General features: G+C 40.1%; 2 protein-coding genes across 2 annotated transcripts; both read right to left on the reverse strand.

Moving 5' to 3' along the window:
* Positions 1-4,700: 4,700 nt before the first annotated feature.
* On the reverse strand, positions 4,701-5,966 carry LOC127543606 (smad nuclear-interacting protein 1-like). Its single transcript, XM_051969824.1, has one exon. The coding sequence runs from the start codon at positions 5,964-5,966 to the stop codon at positions 4,701-4,703; it is 1,266 nt and encodes a 421-aa protein (XP_051825784.1).
* A 1,228-nt stretch (positions 5,967-7,194) lies between these two features.
* Positions 7,195-8,850, reverse strand: LOC127543616 (BUD13 homolog). The gene is given in 2 exon segments (XM_051969834.1): positions 7,195-8,016; positions 8,194-8,850. Coding segments are annotated over 2 exon segments (1,479 nt in total).
* Between the last annotated feature and the right edge of the window lie 9,087 nt (positions 8,851-17,937).

A 17,937-nucleotide genomic window follows, 5' to 3' on the forward strand; every position in this document is an offset into this window, starting at 1 on the left:
TTTGCCAAATCTCCAGTTCTTAATCTCCCGACTGAATCTTGGCTTTGTTAATCTCCCGAACTGAGTCCTCCACTGACTCTTGACTGAGCCTCTCAAACAGGGGTCCTCAAATTATGGCCCTCGGGCCAGATGTGACAGCTGAGGACGATTATCCCCCTCCCCTAGGGCTATGGAGTTTCTTTATTTAAAGGCCCACAAAACAAAGTTTTTATTTTTACTCTAGTCCGGCCCTCCAACAGTCTGAGAGACAGTGAACTGGCCCCTGGCTCCTTATATATGATCTCTTAAAGGCGTGAACTCAAAGGTTGACTCCTCCTTCGAAAATGGGATTGTGGATTCCTGACTTGTGAATCTCCTGAATTTGTGAACTCTAAGGTGTGAACTCTTAAAGGTATAAACTTAAGCATTGTTTATATCAATTCAGTGAATTAACACTTCCCATCCATTCCAGTGAGTTAACACTTTCTATCCATTCCGGTGAGTTAACAATTTCTATCCATTCCGGTGAGTTAACACTTTATAAGGATTCTAACAGTTAAGAATCACTGAAGGCTATAATGAAATTGGACTCTTCACAACAAGGAAAGAATAGTTTGTACAGGGAAAAAATATTGGATCCTACAAAGACGTTCTCTCCCTCCCCCCCCCCCCCCATATTTCTACCTATACACTGACCAGTTGTTGGTTCTATAATGCTACTTGCATTGGCTATTGATTTGGAACTAGCCTTGGTACATGTACATATGGTGTCATTCAATGTCCTCATCCCAGTTGCTATAGCATTCAGCATAGTAAAATCCATTGTATTTTGAGAATATTGTCAAGTTAGGATTACATCCTGGAAGATCCTCCTTTGAGGAACTACAAGAAGAATTTTGCTCTCAACCCCTACTCCTAGGTCTATATAACTAAAATGATAGAATTCTGATTCTTTTTGGTGATTATCACTTAAGGTCATCAATAAACTGAGGATGAATTTCCAGCAGAGCTCTTCAGGCCTTAGTTACAAGCTTATCTAGGATCATCACATGCTAATTGAGATTAGCTAACTTGAAAATCCTGGTGGAAACTACTCTTAGGCAGTTCCACAATGTTAAGCAGTTTGGCCTAGGTTTTACACCTTCAGGATTAGTTTTGTATAAGTCTGAACACTTGCTTTTCTCCAGTGTTGAAGAATTTTTTTCTTCAAGATATTTCAAAGATGACCCTAAGATCTGGCCTCAGACAAAACGACCCTGAATATCTTGTGATTCATGGGCATCAGATGTCCTAGTGCCCTGGTGTAATGTGCTGGTTACCTTTCCATAGGTCTTGGGACCAGCCTTCGTTTCAGCAGAGTAATCTCCAGTCACATGGCCAGGGATAAAGTCCAAATGTCTTTATTGTCTCCTTCAGTCTGTCTCTTTGCCTGGGGCTTGGCTAACTTTCTGGAGGCCCTTCAGACTGGCCTTGGTCTGGGTAGGGGAAGCAGAAGGACTGGCCAGCCATCACAAAGGTGAGAGATGGAATGAATGTCTCTTCCAGTCCTTGTTGGCTCTTATGTACTCTATTATAACTACATCATCGCAGGTGTGAATCTTGTAGAACTATATTAAGTACTAAGTACATGTACTGAACTAAAGAACTCATTCACAGTACTAAACTAGATAACTATTGTCTTATCAATTCCACTAAGTTAACACCTTCTTTCAGTTACACTTCTCTAGAGTTCTGCCCTTTACACCCTGGAATTTCTAGTTGGGCCTTTTGAATTAAATCTTAGGAGTAGGTGCCCTTAAGTTAGAAAAGGCAGGAAAAAACATGGCTGACAGAAAACAGTCTGAGAAATATTCTTTGATAACCCATCCTATGTTATCTGAATAGTCATTCAGTTTGGTATATTATAGTTCAGTAACTCAAAAGAAACAAGAGATGTGAAAGTTTAGATCTCCACTCCAAATGTTCATATGAACATTTTTATTATTTTTTATTATTATGCTATTTATTATTTTTTAACTTAAAGACATCCAATAACAATACTGAAAACATCACTTCAAAAATCATGGGAATAAGTTCATGGCCCTCTTTTTTTTTTTTTTTTCCAGTCCACTGGTGACTGGGAAAGTCCAGGGCATCATTCACTTTTCAGAACTTGTGAGTATGCTATCATGAAACTGGAATATAATACTGATGAACCCTAGGCAAATTTTTCCCATAAACCATCACAAATGACCTTGGTCAAAGCCTTTGTCAGATTGAATGTTGTATACAGATCTCTGTTCTATTTCTAGGCATTTGTCCTGGAGTTACTGGGCAGAAAACCATAATTTGGCATTCCTCAATCCTTTCTGAAGCAACACTAGCTTAGATTATTTTTCCTTCCTCCTATTAAGGAGGAATCTGACAAGAAACTTGCTGGCAATGATTGAGACCTCCTTTTGGTTGTTAGAGGGCAATCTATTTCCTTTTCCTAAAGAAAAAAAACAAAAAACTCCTATACCTTATGTTGTGCCTTCTCTGATCAAGGCACACAATTGTCAACAAGTAAATTAAAGTTAAAGGACATGGACACATCTCGGCAATAGAGAAACTTGGAGGATTGACTTGGGGCAAAAATGCCAAATCTACTTGAGCTACTTATGTTTCAGACTCTATCATATGGGAAAGAGCACTATTTCTAGAATTAAGGCTGAGTTCTAAATCCTGCTTCAAATATTTTACTTCTATGACCTAAAAAATTGCTTTTTTGGATTTTACTTTCCTTATCAGTAAATAAAGATGGTTACACTAAGTGACCTGGGAAGTATGGTCTGTTATCAATCCCAGGATTCTGCTGAAAGGTCTCCTTTAGTTAATGGTGCTATCCCAAGAACCTCCAAATAGAACTTGACCCTCTACAATGCATTCAGTGGAGTTCCATGTAGTTTTCTGTATCAGAAAAATCTGGAATATCATCTTCCCAGAAATCTGAGTAACTAAACTAAAGGTCATGTTGCATTTCTTTGATTCTTTGTAGCACCATTCTTAAACCTGGTGGAAGTATTACCTTCAAGTTATGAAATTTCAGGGAGTTTTCAATTTGGAACCATTTCAAAGATGACTAGTTGATTCTTTCAACTTTAACTTAGATCTCTGGTTCTAATGCAGTTTTCATTTATAATTACTATCAGAAAAAGTCTGCATGTTTTAATTTGCACATAGTCTTAGATTTTCGCAACCTTTTTTGGTTTTATTACTTATTATAATTTTCTTTTCCCAATCTTTTTATATTACCTTTTTTAGTTGTTTTCTATATGACCCATTCTAACTTCCAATTATCTTATCTGTCCTAAGGTAACAATTTTCCTTGCCCCTCTAACTTAAAAAAACAAAACAAAAACAAACAAAAAAACCTTCTTCCTTAAATTTTCCATCTTGTATCTAGTTTCATTTTTTTCCTGATCCTGCTGTAGTTATTGTGACCGGGATATTTTTTCCCCCCTTGAGGCTTTACTCTGACTTCTAGGATATCACTATCCTTCAGTACTGCATCATTCAGATTATATTTCCTCTTAGTTCATTTTCATCCATTTTGGTGAACTTGGATCAAGCTATGCAATTAATGGTATGGTTAGGGCTTTCAGGGATAGTCACTCTCATCCAATTTATATATACAACATATGTACACAGACAAAATTTGATGCACACATATTTGAGTTAGGGAAGATTAGTAAACAGGTGTTTTCCTTGCCTCAGCTCCTCCCTGTTTATGGGGTGGAGGGGGAAAATGATGGCAGACATGGCCTTTCGGGATATTAAAAAATACATTAAGCGGAACAAAAATTTCTCTTTAGCACACACGTGTAGTTAAAATGAAGACTGCTCCAACATCTGAGATAATCCTATATAAGTGACACTATGAATTAGGAGGAAAAAGTGTATTATAATAAATGCAAAGCAGCTAAACAGACAAGAAAACCCAATTAATGACAGACCCAGGCTACTTTGGGAAATATAGAATCCTCTTATGTAAGAAATAGATCCATGGCCCATTTCAATTTCTTCTCCGCAATGGCCATAATTTTATTGCCCTGTCATATATTTCAACAGGACCCAACATTTGTCTGCATAAAAGCAGACAATGGAGTCATTAATATGTGTGATGAAATTCTCATGTCCAAAGACTAAATAATGAAATAGGTTTCTATGATTCAAAGTTAATTGGACTGAAAATTCAGTTTATATATAATGAGGGCATGTTTTGATGACAACCAAAACTTGGGCCAAATTCTCTGTCTAGATATTTACAAAAAAATAAAATGTGAAAAACTGCTGGTCCATATTCTTAATAAGTCACTGTTCAGAGCAAATAGTTGCACAAAGAGAACATACTACATTTCTTTTTTTAACCAAAGGTCTACAGTTACCAGGCAATAGTTTCCAGAGCACCAACTCATGCCACACCATTATGCTTCTACTATACATAATGGATGATTTATGGGTGAAATTATTCCGAAAGCAAATGTCCACACTTGTGTGGCTAACAGATCACAGAAATAAGTTCAACCAAAAACACAAATTGTCAGATTTCTTTTATTTTAACATAAGCTGATCAGCAACAGAGCAAAGACTTAAGGCAATAAGAAGCACCAGAGAGTGCTCCTGTGTTCTTTAATCCCAAGTCCAGGCTTTTCACAAAGGAAAAATTCTCTTAGCAGCTACAAGAGCTTCTTCTCAATTCGCTAGCTGTCAGATATCATCTCCTCCTCCTCCTCATCTTCATCTTCTTTTCTATCCACCTCAGAGGTGTCTGAAAATTCATGAAGCAGTACATATTCCCTGCTACTAAAGCCAAATTTGAGCACATCCTTTTCTTTTAGTTCATAGTAACGCTGTGGCTCAATACGTTGGTTGTTCAAGAAGGTCCCATTGCTTGAACCAAGGTCAATGATATATGGCCTTACCCTTCGGCCAACTGTTCCATCAGCACGTGTATATTCTACAAGCCGATATTGAAATACTGCATGCTGCTTTGAACAGGAGGGATGATCAATAGGAATATCTGCAATCCGCCGGTGTCGGCCCAGAAGATAAGCACTTTGTCTGTGGATATACATGACAGGAAGAACCTCATCATTCTTAAAAGGGTAAAGACGCCAGCGTTTCTTTGGGATCCGTGCTTCTAGGGGCTCATTATACTTTATCACTACACCTCGAAACATGTTAGTATCCTCAAGGAGTGCCCCTGACAGTTCAAAGCTGGGTTTCTCTTTATTCGGTGCATCTTTCGCCTTACTATGGCCACAAGCAGACTGCAGAATAATCTGATTCTCATCACTGCTGCCACCCACATCTTTTTTCTGGTGACGCTCCCATCGTCGAGCATTATAAAACTCTCTTTCTGCTTCTTGTTCCTGTAGGTTCTGGGCATCTCGGTTCCGCCCACCACTAGGCCTCTCACTAATGATCTTCCTCTGGTTAGAATGGCTATGGTGTCTGTCACGGTCACCATTTCTCTCCCGCCTGTGTTCTTGTTTCCACTGCTCCCTGTGTTGCCTTTCATCTCTTTCTCTTCGGGGATGATTTTCACTTTCCCGTTCCTGCTTCACCTTGACTACAGGATGATGAAGGCAACGGCTTCTCTTACTTGGAAGAGATCTGCTTCTTCTCCCAAAGGACTTGTTTTTCCTTTTAGTAGGTGATCTGCTGCCACTGCCAGCGCGGGCGCGGGAGGCACGAGCGCTGCGGGCTCGTGAGGCCGCGGCCCAGGCCGGGGGCTGCAGTGGCGCCTCTTCCTCCGGCGCCGGGCTCGGACTTCCAGAGGAACCGCGCCGGGTCCGGGGTCGGGGCCGGTGAGAGCGGGACGCAGGGGTCGGGCTGCGCGGCTCTTGCTTCACCAGTGACATATCCGGCACCAGTACTTCCTCCCCCGCTGCTTCCCCCGTTTCGTCCTCGTCCTCCCTACTCCGCCGTTGCCTCTGCACCCGCTCGGGCTTAACCTCCTTCATCCTCCGGGCCCCGGGCCAGTCGGCTCGTCAGCGACGGCCCGAGTGCGCACTCCCTGCTTCCCGGCGGCTTCAATTCTTCTTCTGTCAATGTAGTGTTCTCTTCTTTTCTTAAATAGGATGATTCTCGGGGAGCAGGTTTCTTGGGGAGATTTCTGGAGGCAGCCTTAGTTTCGGTTCAGAGCAATAATAACTTCAAGCAGCCAGCTGATAAAAAGTTCAAATGTTTTATTGTCTCTTCCCAAATAGCCCAGTTAGCTTTCTTTGATTCCGAGAGCTGTCGTTGCTAGTCCTTTGCTTTAGCTCAACTCCGACTCCTGGCTTCTCAATCTCCCAACTGACCCTCGCTGAGACTGAGAGCTTCTTATAAGAATGATCTCTTAAACGTGTGAACCCAAAGGTTGACTCCTCTGAGAGAGTGGGATTGTGGGACGTGTAAACTTGAATATCTCCCGACTTGTGAACTCCAATGTGTGAGCCAATGAGTGAATTCCCAAAGGTGTAAACATAAACATTGTTTCTATCAACTCTAGTGAGTTAACACCTTGTTTCAAGTTCTGGCTCATAACATGTCAAACAATTGGAAGTCAGGTTCCTGGAGGACTCTTGGGCGCTCTGTGTTTGTGTCTCCTGACTAGAGCTGCTGGTAATAACGGGACTCTGGGAAGAGGTGAGAAAAGCCGTGGTGTGCCTCGGTTGTAAGCTCAGTCTGGATGAAGTCTCATCCCTATTTTGTAGATGAGGTAACGGAGGCAAGTGAATTGCCCAGATTCAACTCCAAGTAGCTTTCTCATAGTCCAGATCCTTTATCTCCTTCCTGGGGCTGGGCAGCTTTCTGGAGAGCCTTTCAGTCTGGCCTTGGTTCTGAGAACTTGAGCTCCCACATGCCTTCTCTGACTTTTTTTTTTCAAAAATAAATGTATATTTGTTAAGAAAAAAAAAACAATGAAGAATGAACTCTGGGGTACTTGTATGACCCTCAATGGTGCATATGTCACTTAAAAGATAGTAGAAACAGCTGTGTGAATGGCTGAAGAACATGGACATCTCCCTGGCTCATGGTACAGCCCCCAAGTTGGGGACAGAAATTAAAGTCTAAGCTCTCTTCCAGGGCCGCTGGTGGCAAGCATGAATGGCTAGTCTGTGTAAACTGTTCACCTTGGCCCTCCCTGGCTGGCTTCTCTGTCTTTGCCCACCACCAGAACCTACAGCCATTACTCAGTTACAAGAGTTACATATCCTCAACACTCCATTTATAGGCAATTTCCTCAATAGCTTTCTTGCTGGCAAGTCTGGCAAAATACTTCTCCTCAAAGCCATTGGACCTGTCCACACCATCCCAGCGATACCCAGGCCAGATATTGAATCTGTTGAGGGGAGGTGCAGGGCCATTGTAGTGAGGCTTTTCTTTTTTATCCTTGTTCTCTTTGGCCTTCTTCTTCTTAATGAAGTTGGCCATGGGGTCACCCTTCCTCTCCTGCTCTCGGAGCATCTGATCCAGGTCCTCATCATTGATGTATCGGGCCAATGGCTTCTGCATCTCCTTTATTGCATCTTCTACATTCTGTTGCTGCTGCCGTCTCTGGGCAAGACCCTTTCCCCACTGAGCATACTGCTCATTTTTCTCTGACTCCTCCTCTTCTTTTCGTCATTGCTCTAATCGTTGCAGCTTCAGGTCCCTCCTGCGGCCAGACTTATCTCGAAAAATGGTTTCAGCATTTTGGAAGTCAGCTTCCAAATGTTTGGTTTCTTGGTCCTGCCTCCTGAGCTCCTGCTGCTCTCTCCTTACATCAGACACCAACCCAGTTTTGGCCCCAGAAAACATCTGCGTGGCCTTTGCTCCAGAAGGCTGATTCCTTTCAGGTGGAGAGAGATCTGAATCAGAGGTTTTGGTTTTCTGCTTCCTTCTTGGAGGGGAGAGGTCCGAGTCAGAGTCCCGTTTCTGCTTGTTCCGGGGAGGAGATGGGTCTGAATCTGAGGCCTGCTGGTTGCTCTTTGCAGGAAGAGAAGAATCTATATCGTGCTTCCGGTGTTTCTTGATTGAAGAGTTTATCTGGAATTTCCTATGGCTAGGAGAAGAGTCTCTGGAGTTATGGAGCTGTTGCCCTGGCCTAGGAGAGGAAGGTGATTGATTTTTAACTCGAGAAGATTCATCCCCATGTCTACTGCTCTTCTCCTTCAGACTAAGAGAGGATTTAGCAGGGTTTTTACTAGATAGTGAATGACAAACCTCAGGAGCTAAATCTGAAAGATGAGAATGGAATCTCCTGGATGGTAATAAGTCTGGAGAATCATGGCGGGTCCTCCTGGGAGGTAAAGAGTCTGGGGAGTCCTGACAGATCATCCTGGGGGGTGAGGAGTCTGGGGAGTCATGACGGGCCCTCTTTGCAGGTGAGGAATCTGGTGAATCATGATGGGCCCTTCTAGGAGGTGAGGAATCTGGAGAGTCGTGCCGGGTCCTCCTAGGAGGCGATGTGTCCAAGGAGTCATGACAGACCCTCTTTGCAGGTGAAGAGTCTGGGGAGTATTGACAAGCCCTCCCGAGCAGAGACAGATCTTGCTTTTGTTCTCCTAAGAGCTTCCACTTATTACTGGTCTGGAATGCCTCCATTTGCTTCACTTCTTCTGGGCGTTCATCAATAAATTCAGCCACCACAGGCAAATCTCCCTCATCTTCCTCCCCTTCTTTTTCTGTTTTAGTTGAAATATTTTCCCAGCTCACATCATCGTCCACAATCCTCATTCCTTTGCCTCCGGCACCACTCTGCTTCAGCCGTTTCTTTCGGCGCTTACGACTAGCCTCCAACCCCTCAACTACAGCTGCCTCGGGCCCTGACAAGTAACGCTTCAGATATTCAGCTTTGGAGAGCGGCGGAGCAGCCGCCATGGCAGCGGAGGGAGCGGAAACCTTCTCTGGCTTCTGAATCTCCCCGACTGAATCCTGGCTGAGGCTCCTAGTTTATATATGCTCTTATCAAAGGTGTGGATCTCAATCTTGGTTCTGCTCCCCCGAATCCTTCGTTCTGCCCGACTGCAGTCTCTAATTTGTCAGTCTCCTCAAGTAATTGACTGCACCGACTCAGTTTTATTTATGCTCTTGAGCCAATGTGTGAACTCTCAAAGGTGTAAACACAAGCATTGTTTCTATCAATTCCATTGAGTTAACACCTTGTTTCAAATTCTGGCTCATAACAGACTAAATTCTGACGCTTCCTACTGCCAGGATCAAGCAGAGTTTCAGATCAGACCAAAACCTTCCTGGGATGCCAGTGCTTTGCCTTGTCTATTCCAGAATCTCGATAGGAATTAAGGGATTGGGAAGGAGTGGAGTGACAAATAGAATCACCTTTAACTGGAAGAACACTTCAAAGCCCCAATGGAGTATTTATAGGAGATTTAGGATCCTCTGCAAGTTAGTATACCTTCAATTCCTTTCTTAAATATTATTGCCATTTCCTTCCTGGAGAGCTTTGGTGATTGGCATTAAGAAGTCCTTCCCCCAGGGACAACAGTCCTTAAGAGAAAACAATTGACAACTGGCTGTAGGTTAAGTTATGAAACATTAGAGTAGCTTCAAAACCAATTTTCCTTTTTCTACTCCTTATTACCATGATTTAATACCTTTAGATTTTCATATCCATCAAAATGTTGAGTTTGCATAGACAAACATGGTCAAGTTGAGAATCAGATCTGGGGTCATTAATCCAATCAATGTTCAAACTAAGACTCATGACAATTATGGAGATCATAATGTATATGATCTTATCTAATTCATCGGCACTTAAGTCAGCTACTCCTGGTTCACTATTGGTAGCTTCAGGATGCATCTGGGCCTCATAAATTCAAAAGGAATTCTTTTGAAACTGAAATAAGTGGACTTCATGGCATATACCTGCCAGTTATGATTTTTTTATTCCATTCTTTATTCTATACTTTTAAAAATGAATTACATTTTCAGTTGTACTGCCAGAGAAACTGAGGCCAAGATAGATATTAGAGAGTTTTTAATTTATTTGAAAGGGAGAGATTGTGCTGGGGGCATGCTGATGCCCAAAGCATTCAGCAGTTAATGAGTACTTCCCATGAAGTATATATACACATGACTTCAAGATACTGAGGGTAGAGTCAGAGCATTGAGAGTCAGAATGGACCATCCAGTTCTGATAGGGGTGTGTGTGGGGAAGCACCTGACATTCTGATAAGATGGGATAAAGAAGAACAATGACAGAATGGGGGAAGGCAAAGAACATTCTGATAGGTAGGGAAGGGCTAGGGTCATACTGTCTAAGATAGGTTTTTCTACTTATCTGGATCATCATAATTAAGAGGAAGGGGTGGTGGTGGTGCAGGATTGAGCAGAACAATTAGGAATTGAAGCAGAACAATTCAGGGAAACTGAGACAGGACAAAACCAGTTTAGAGGTTTAATCTGCTGTTGGTCTGAGAAAAGGTTAGAAGAGGTCACAAAGTGGGACTCTCCACCATCTTCAACCCCCTTCTCTCTTCCTTTGAGTAATAAATGTTCATTGTTTGATTCCAGCTGCATCTGCAAGAATTGATAGCAAACCAGACATCCTTGAAAAATAGCTTGGTGATCTAAAATACTAGAGCAGACTTCCTGGTGTCTACCTACCTCCTTCAAAGGCAACAGATTTCCTTGATGCAAAAATAGCACAGTGATTAACAGAATTGGATTTCTAAAATAAACTCCTTATAGGACTGCTGAATATATGAACTAAGTTTAGAGACAAAGAAACATGACTTAGTTACAGGACAAAACCAGTCAATTGTAAGGAGGATCAATAAGAAATACATGACAGAGTGAACTATTTTTTTGCAAGGGGGAGAAATCTGACTAGCTCCAGATCAGCTGTAAATAATAAATTGGAGTGCTCGCCTAAACATCTTCCACATTGAAATAACTAATTTTTTTTCCTCCTAGAAGGACTTTTATTGAGGCTAGCATTAAGAGTAGCTTGAGTGAGTTTAAAACCTCCATATATAAATGTATGTTGAATCTACAATCTTTACAATTTGAAATTTGGGTAAACATTTAAAGCACCATAAAAGCATCAAATAAATATAACTAATTATAAATGTAATTATCTTTAAAAAGTAGGGAGGGAAGGTGAGGAGATTCTAAAACTATAATAGATGAGCAAAGTTCATGACTAAACAGAATTAAGAGGGATGACAAAACGAAATGAACAGTTTTAATAACCTGAAGCTTTTGTACACAAAATAAAAATGGAAGCTAGAGTTGAGAAGAAAAGTTGCTAATTAGGAAATATTTGAAAGTTTCCTCAATATAGGAATTCAATTAAAATATATAAGTATGACTATAGTTTGTTATACAAATTATCAAAGGATAAAAACAGGGCAGGCCTTCCAAAAAGAAGCCAAGATATTGTCCAGATGGAGGAAAGGAGAGAAACATCAAAAGACTAGCCATGTCAGTTTCAACACTGCCTAAACAGGTATAGGAAGGCATTGTTAGTGAATGATACACAATCTTGATAAGAAGAGCTTTAAAGATCTCTTACCTACTGAGAGATCTTATCCTTTCCCTTCATTGAGACTTTAAGCAAATACCCTTTCTTTTACCACCACTGATTTTTTTTAAATTTAAATTTAATTTTTTGAAAATTGATAATTATTTGGTGACAGAAAAGACTACTAGGGTATGCGTTGTCCACAAACCAAATTTTAATTGGTCACATACAAAATTTGTCTATATTCTAGCCTGGATCTCTTGTGTGAGTAGGTAGCCTGATTCACTATGAGTGCTCTAGAGTTGTGGATTCTTTGTTAAGACCTATGAACCTTCTTAGTTTTGTATTGGGTCACACAGGTCCTTCCCTCTGAAACATCACTTCTTATGGCACCATAATATTCCATCCTATTCCTAGACTATTACATGAGCACTCCTATGCTCTAAATTAAGATCATTGTTTTAGATGGAAGGCTCTTTACCTGGCCTCTTACTCCTGGACATCAAAGGTCATGGCCAGATCTTAAAGAAATGTGAACTGGGAAAGTGACATCTTTTTTGTTGCATAAGCTTTGGCTGAAATAGAGCACTTTCCTCCAGTTGTCAATGAAGGCCTTGTGGCCTTCAACACCCCAAAGTCTCTAAAGACAGAGGACTCAAGAGAAGAAGTCCTGGCCTTAGGTCTTTCTTGAATCCTTTCTAACACTGAGATAGGTGATAGCTGCCTTGGTGCCCCTGGGTTCTCCCTGGGCCAGGGCTCTGTGGGTGCTGCAGTATGTCTCCCTGAGTTGTCCCACTTCAATATTTGATGGAAGGGATCCCTAGAAATAATCTATTCAGACCTTTTCTTTGTCCAGATAAGGAAACTGAGGGTTCAGTATGAATGTCCAAAGTCATAGTGGAAGAATTCTTCTTTGATAGCTTCTGATCCAAAGCTAATTCCAAAGTTGATTGTGCTTCTATTTCTTTTTATTTTATTTTATTTTTTAAATGACTTTTTATTGACAGAACCCATGCCAGAGTAATTTTTTACAGCATTATCCCTTGCACTCACTTCTGTTCCGATTTTTCCCCTCCCCCCCTTCACCCCCTCCCCCAGATGGCAAGCAGTCCTATACATGTTAAATAGGTTATAGTATATCCTAGATACAATATATGTGTTCAGAACCGAGAATTGGTTTCAGAAAGTATAAATAATCCAGGAAGAAAAACAAAAATCGTGCTTCTATTTCAATTGCCGTTTGAGCCTCCTCCTTTCCTATCTCTCTAGGACACCTACATGTACCATATCTGAGAAAGGGAATCGGCAGGAGAAGGATTCATTTCAATGTATTTATGAATAGTTTTGTGATTTCTGCATTTTATGCCCCAGGATCTGCATAGTCAGGGAGGAGCTTGAAGGAATATTCCCAATTCCTGAAGGAATATCCCTATGTCCTTTAGTTGACCTCTTTGTGAAAGCTGCCATTTCATCATCCAGTTTTCAGCTCTAACATATAGTCATTGAAAAGCACTAAAAGACCAAGGAAAAAGCATCATCTGTTTTCCAGTAGCTTTCAGATATAAGCTAGGAATTCACACAATTTGCAAGATAATTAATCTTTCAGATAGTTTATCCAATCTATTGGCTTATAGAGGAAATCACTACTATATATAATGTTTTCTACACTGAGCAAGACTACACTATAGTTCCCCCATGGGAGAAGCAATATTTAAATGTTTACTACATGGTATGGGGGTAAGTTCTGATGATACAATGACGAAAATGAAATTGTCCCTGTCCTCAAGGAACTTACATTTTAATAGGGGAGACTCCTAAATAATTAAATACAAAACATATACACAGTAAATACATTGTAATTTCCAAAATGGCAACATCAATGTTAGCTAAAAGGGTCAAGGACGACCTCTTATAGGAATGATTCTTGAGCTGGCTTTGAAGGAAGCTAACCATCCTAAGAGATGGTGATGAGGATGTGCATTCAAGAAATAAGGGTTAGGCTGTATAAAGGCTTAGATGGGGAACTGTGGGGATTCAATCCAACAGAGTGAGGATAGGATGGAAGGCTTCCGGTACAGCAAATAGAAAGAGCTTGGGAACTTTTCAAGTTTCAGTGGTACTCAATACTTTAAAGATCAGAGAATCCTTCAATAGATATTGTAAAGAGAAGGAATGGGGGCAATATGATAAAATAAAAATAATATCTAGCCCTGTGTGGTGAGCCCATGTCTGTCATCCTTGTTTCTGGGAAGGGCTAGCTGATCACTTGTATTCAGGAACCAGCTGCAACAGGAGTTAAAGCTGATTGGGTGGTCACACTATGTTAGATGCCTATATAACAATCTCACCAGGTTACATAAGGAAGGGAGGATAAGCACAGTCAGAAAAATAGAGGAGGTTAAAATTTCCACATTAATCAGCATAAGATCAGACTCATGAGTAGCTATCACAATTCCAGTCTGGGTGATATAGGAACACCCAGTTTCAAAACAAACAAACAAACAAACTAAACTCTATCTGATAGTCAGAAGACCTGTGTTCTCTACTACTAGCTCACTATGTGACCTTGATCAAATTACTTCCCCTCTCTATAAAAATGAAGACATTAGACCAGATAATGCCCAATATCCCTTCCAGCTTTAAAATTCTCTAATTCTATCCATGATTATGAGCTTTCAGGTTGGAGGGCAGAAAGGAAGCCATTTAATACTGCCATTCAGTATCATGGCCTGGACATAGAGTAGCACTCTGTGCAATACTGCTACTAAGTAAATATTCACTCAGTGAATGAACAGAAATTTGGGATTTTCAAGAATGAGAAGCAGGGTCATTAACTGGTCTGAGAAAGGAGGTGGACACACTTTTCCAAGTCCATATAAACTGTGATCCCGCTGTCATGATTAATTTTGGCATTGGAGAGTGCCACTGACCTCTTTTATTAAAATACTAGATTCTTTGCCTTAATTGCTACCTACTCTTAATCACTGAATAAGTGCAGCCTCAGGCAAATTGAGACTTTGTGAAGACTTTAACTTAAAAAGACCAGAGTTTCCCATTTCATCCAGGGTATTTACAGTCCTCTTGATCTATATCAAGCAACTAGACCCAGATGGTTCTGGAAGAGAAGTGAGGCAGGTGACCTTGCAAAGCCCTCCCTCACTCAAATCCAATTCATTTGCATGTCATGGCATCCCCTCCCTGATGTCATGGTCCTCTTCAAGAATGAAGGACAAATAACAATCACAATAGCAGCAGCAGCAGCAGCCCAGATTAGTAAATTGACTAAAAACATAGACTGGGTGATATACCAACAATCCTGTATCCCTAACCTTTCCTTCTTTCTTGAGGTCTACCATAATTTGACTTCCATCACTTTGACTACCAAAATTTGACTTTTCCAGTCATCTCCATATCATTATGATGAGAGAAGAATTTTAGTGGAGTTTTTGATTTTTTAAAAATAAACTTTTACTGATACAACTATTTATTGCTACATTGTCTAAAATTGTGTCCCTGTGTCCCTTTCCCCTCAAGAGTCATCCTTTATAAAAATAATTTTTATAAAGAAAATAGAAAGAAGAAAATAAAATTAGAAAAACTAATTAAGAGATTGAAAAAAAGATAATATTTGCAAAATTCTATGCCCATGGACCCTCTTCTCTGCCAAGGATTAGGGGAAGTACGTCTTCTCATATCTTTTCTTTGGAGCTGAGCTTATTCTCTATTTTCACAACATTCAATTTTCAATATTTTGCAGCCATTCTTTATTTGTTGCAGTGATTGTATTTACTGTTTGTCTTGCTCTGCTTATTTCATTCTGCATCATTTCATACAAGTCTTCCAGTGCTACTTTGTATTTATCATTTTTGTCATTTCCTATTACATTTAAGTTAAAGAGGGCTGTGCAAAGTCATCCACCTCATTTTTTCCTCCAGAGCTATCTGACTCCAGTATCCAGATATAGATCAGGACTTCTGGAGATGACTCTCTATATAGTGAGAGACTCAATTCACATACATGGGGTCATGGTCCCCTTCAGGAAGAAAGAACAGATAACCTTGTGAGTAGGAGTAACAGCTGCCCTAATGGGAACCAAATTGGAATTGGTCCAGTTGGGCAACACAGCTCCTCTCCTTTCCTCTCCTCTCCTGTACCCTTTCCTTTCCTCTCTCTTTCCTTCTTCTCTCTTCTCTCCTCTCCTTTTCTCTCCTGTTTTTACTTTTTCTATTCTCCTTTCCCTTTTCCTTTCCTCTCTTTTCTTCCCCTCCCTTTTTCTCCTCTCTTTTCCTCCTCTCTTTCTCTCCTCCACAGTTTCTCTAAGGCATATATTCCTTATGAGTAATAATGATTCCTAATTCTTTCCAGTGTCCTTATCATTGTTTCCTTAGAGGTTGCAATAGTTGAGCAAGCTGAAAGGATCTGTGTATGTACAAGACCCTTTCCATGTATATTTTTATATGTTGACTTCTTTCTTAGAATCTAAATTTCCTGGAAGAAGGAACTTCTTTCCTTTTATTCCTATATTCTCTGGGCTTAGCATGGTGTCTGGAACCCAGTAGACACTTAATTAATGCTTATTGATTGATTTCATATCTATTTATCTATATCTAAATCTATATATCCCCCCAATGGTGTATACATTCTTTGAAATCAGGCTGTTTCTTCTTTGTATTCTCAGGGCCTAGAACACAGTAGGCATTTCATACATCCTTGAGAAATTGAATTGCTAGCCCTAATGAGCCATGATAATAAAGCCAGTAAAGCTTTACCAAGCCCTCCCTCCTAAAGCCCAGAGCCTGGAGAAAGGAGAAGAAAATCCCTACATATGAAAAATGGCAACCAATTTATGTTGAGACCAACAAATGCCTACAAAACAAACACAAGCCCCAAGAGGCTCTCTGATCCTTCTGCAACTGGAGGATGATAATTCATCATCATCAAAATAAACATCCATTTTAGGCTTGCACAGAGATGAGGATATTCTGATTTGCATAATGATGGCGATTTGCATGAGATGAGAATGCGCCTGAGTGAGTCTTGAGCTCAAATACACTCAGATAGGATACAGTCACACAATTTTCTCAAGGATCTCAATTTAATACTATTTATCTAATGAAAGGGAAAAAATAAATATTGGCTGTAACAAGCTATTATGCTGGAGAGCTGGTTTTAAATTACATTTGAGCAGATATGAGAGGGGAGAAGTCTGTATTCCTTTATAACGCAATCTAGATAATTGAATCCAGAGAGGAAGTTGTCTTTGGTAGGTGCTGGCTTTGTTGAAGGGGCCTGCCATTCCAAACCTAGGGTGAATTGTACCCAAGGAAGGATTTCTTCTCTCATAAAATGAACTTAGTCATGGAACACAGCTCTTCTTTGCTGAAGAAGTCTTTTGGGAGATGATATGGCATAATGGTTAGCATGTTGATTGTGTTCTAATCTTGCATCTGAAATGGATTAGCTATGTGATTCTGGTCAAGTCATTTGCACTCTTTGAGCTCCACTTTCAGGTAGGCTTAGAAGAAGTATGAAAGTAAGGGGCTATGACATTTTCAAAATGCTACGTAAATATTATATTTGGATTTAGAGGTGGAGAGAACCTCTGCTCTCATTTAGTCCAAAACCTTCATTCTGAAGATGAAGGAACTGATGGGCGAAGGGATTTGTCTAAAGTGAGGATTTGAACCCAGGTCTTCTGACTTCAAATCCAGTACTCTATCTACTACACATATTGACTTCCCTTTGTAGTGGTTCCTTTTTGAAATTTTTTTTTTAAAGTCTTATTTTAAGAGATGGCATTGAATAATAGATTAGTGCTAGACCTAGAATTCTAAAAAATCCTACCTATTAAATTGACCAGCACTGTGATTATATGTAATTACAATGGCTAATTGATTCATTGCTGAGCCTTAGCTTTCTTATCTGTACAGTGGGTATGTGTGTAGGGGAATACTTGTCCTCTTTATCTTATGAAAAAACAGTATGACAGGGAACTGAGAGTTATTTGTAAAGTCAATAACACCTAGGTTTACTTTCCTGTTTAACATAATATATGATTATATGATCCTGGGTATTCCATGTCTCACACAACTCCCTGAGCCATAATTACGGAACAGATGCCAACCTGAGTTGTTAGAAGTTGTTTCTTCTTGAAAAGTTCCTTAAACTAATGAAATCACAGGTCTAGCCTTTTATTGATTTCCATTATCTTGTAAAGTTGTTATTCTGTGACACAAATGAGATAATGGATGCAAAGTATTAAGAAAATTTTCAAGGGCTCTAGAAATGTCACATATCATTAGACAAATGTGCTCTGATAAGTAGTTTTTGGTCAGAGGCATGCTAGTAAATGTTTAACAACTGGCTCTCCAGGAGGAAAAAAAAATACTCACAATGTACTTTTAAGTTTAATGTGTATTATTAACATTTTCTCCATCATTTTTTTGAATCTAGCCAACAAAATAAATCAAGCCCTGATTTTT

This window comes from Antechinus flavipes, chromosome 1 (assembly GCF_016432865.1).
Source record: "Antechinus flavipes isolate AdamAnt ecotype Samford, QLD, Australia chromosome 1, AdamAnt_v2, whole genome shotgun sequence".
Classification (NCBI taxonomy): Eukaryota; Metazoa; Chordata; class Mammalia; order Dasyuromorphia; family Dasyuridae; genus Antechinus; species Antechinus flavipes.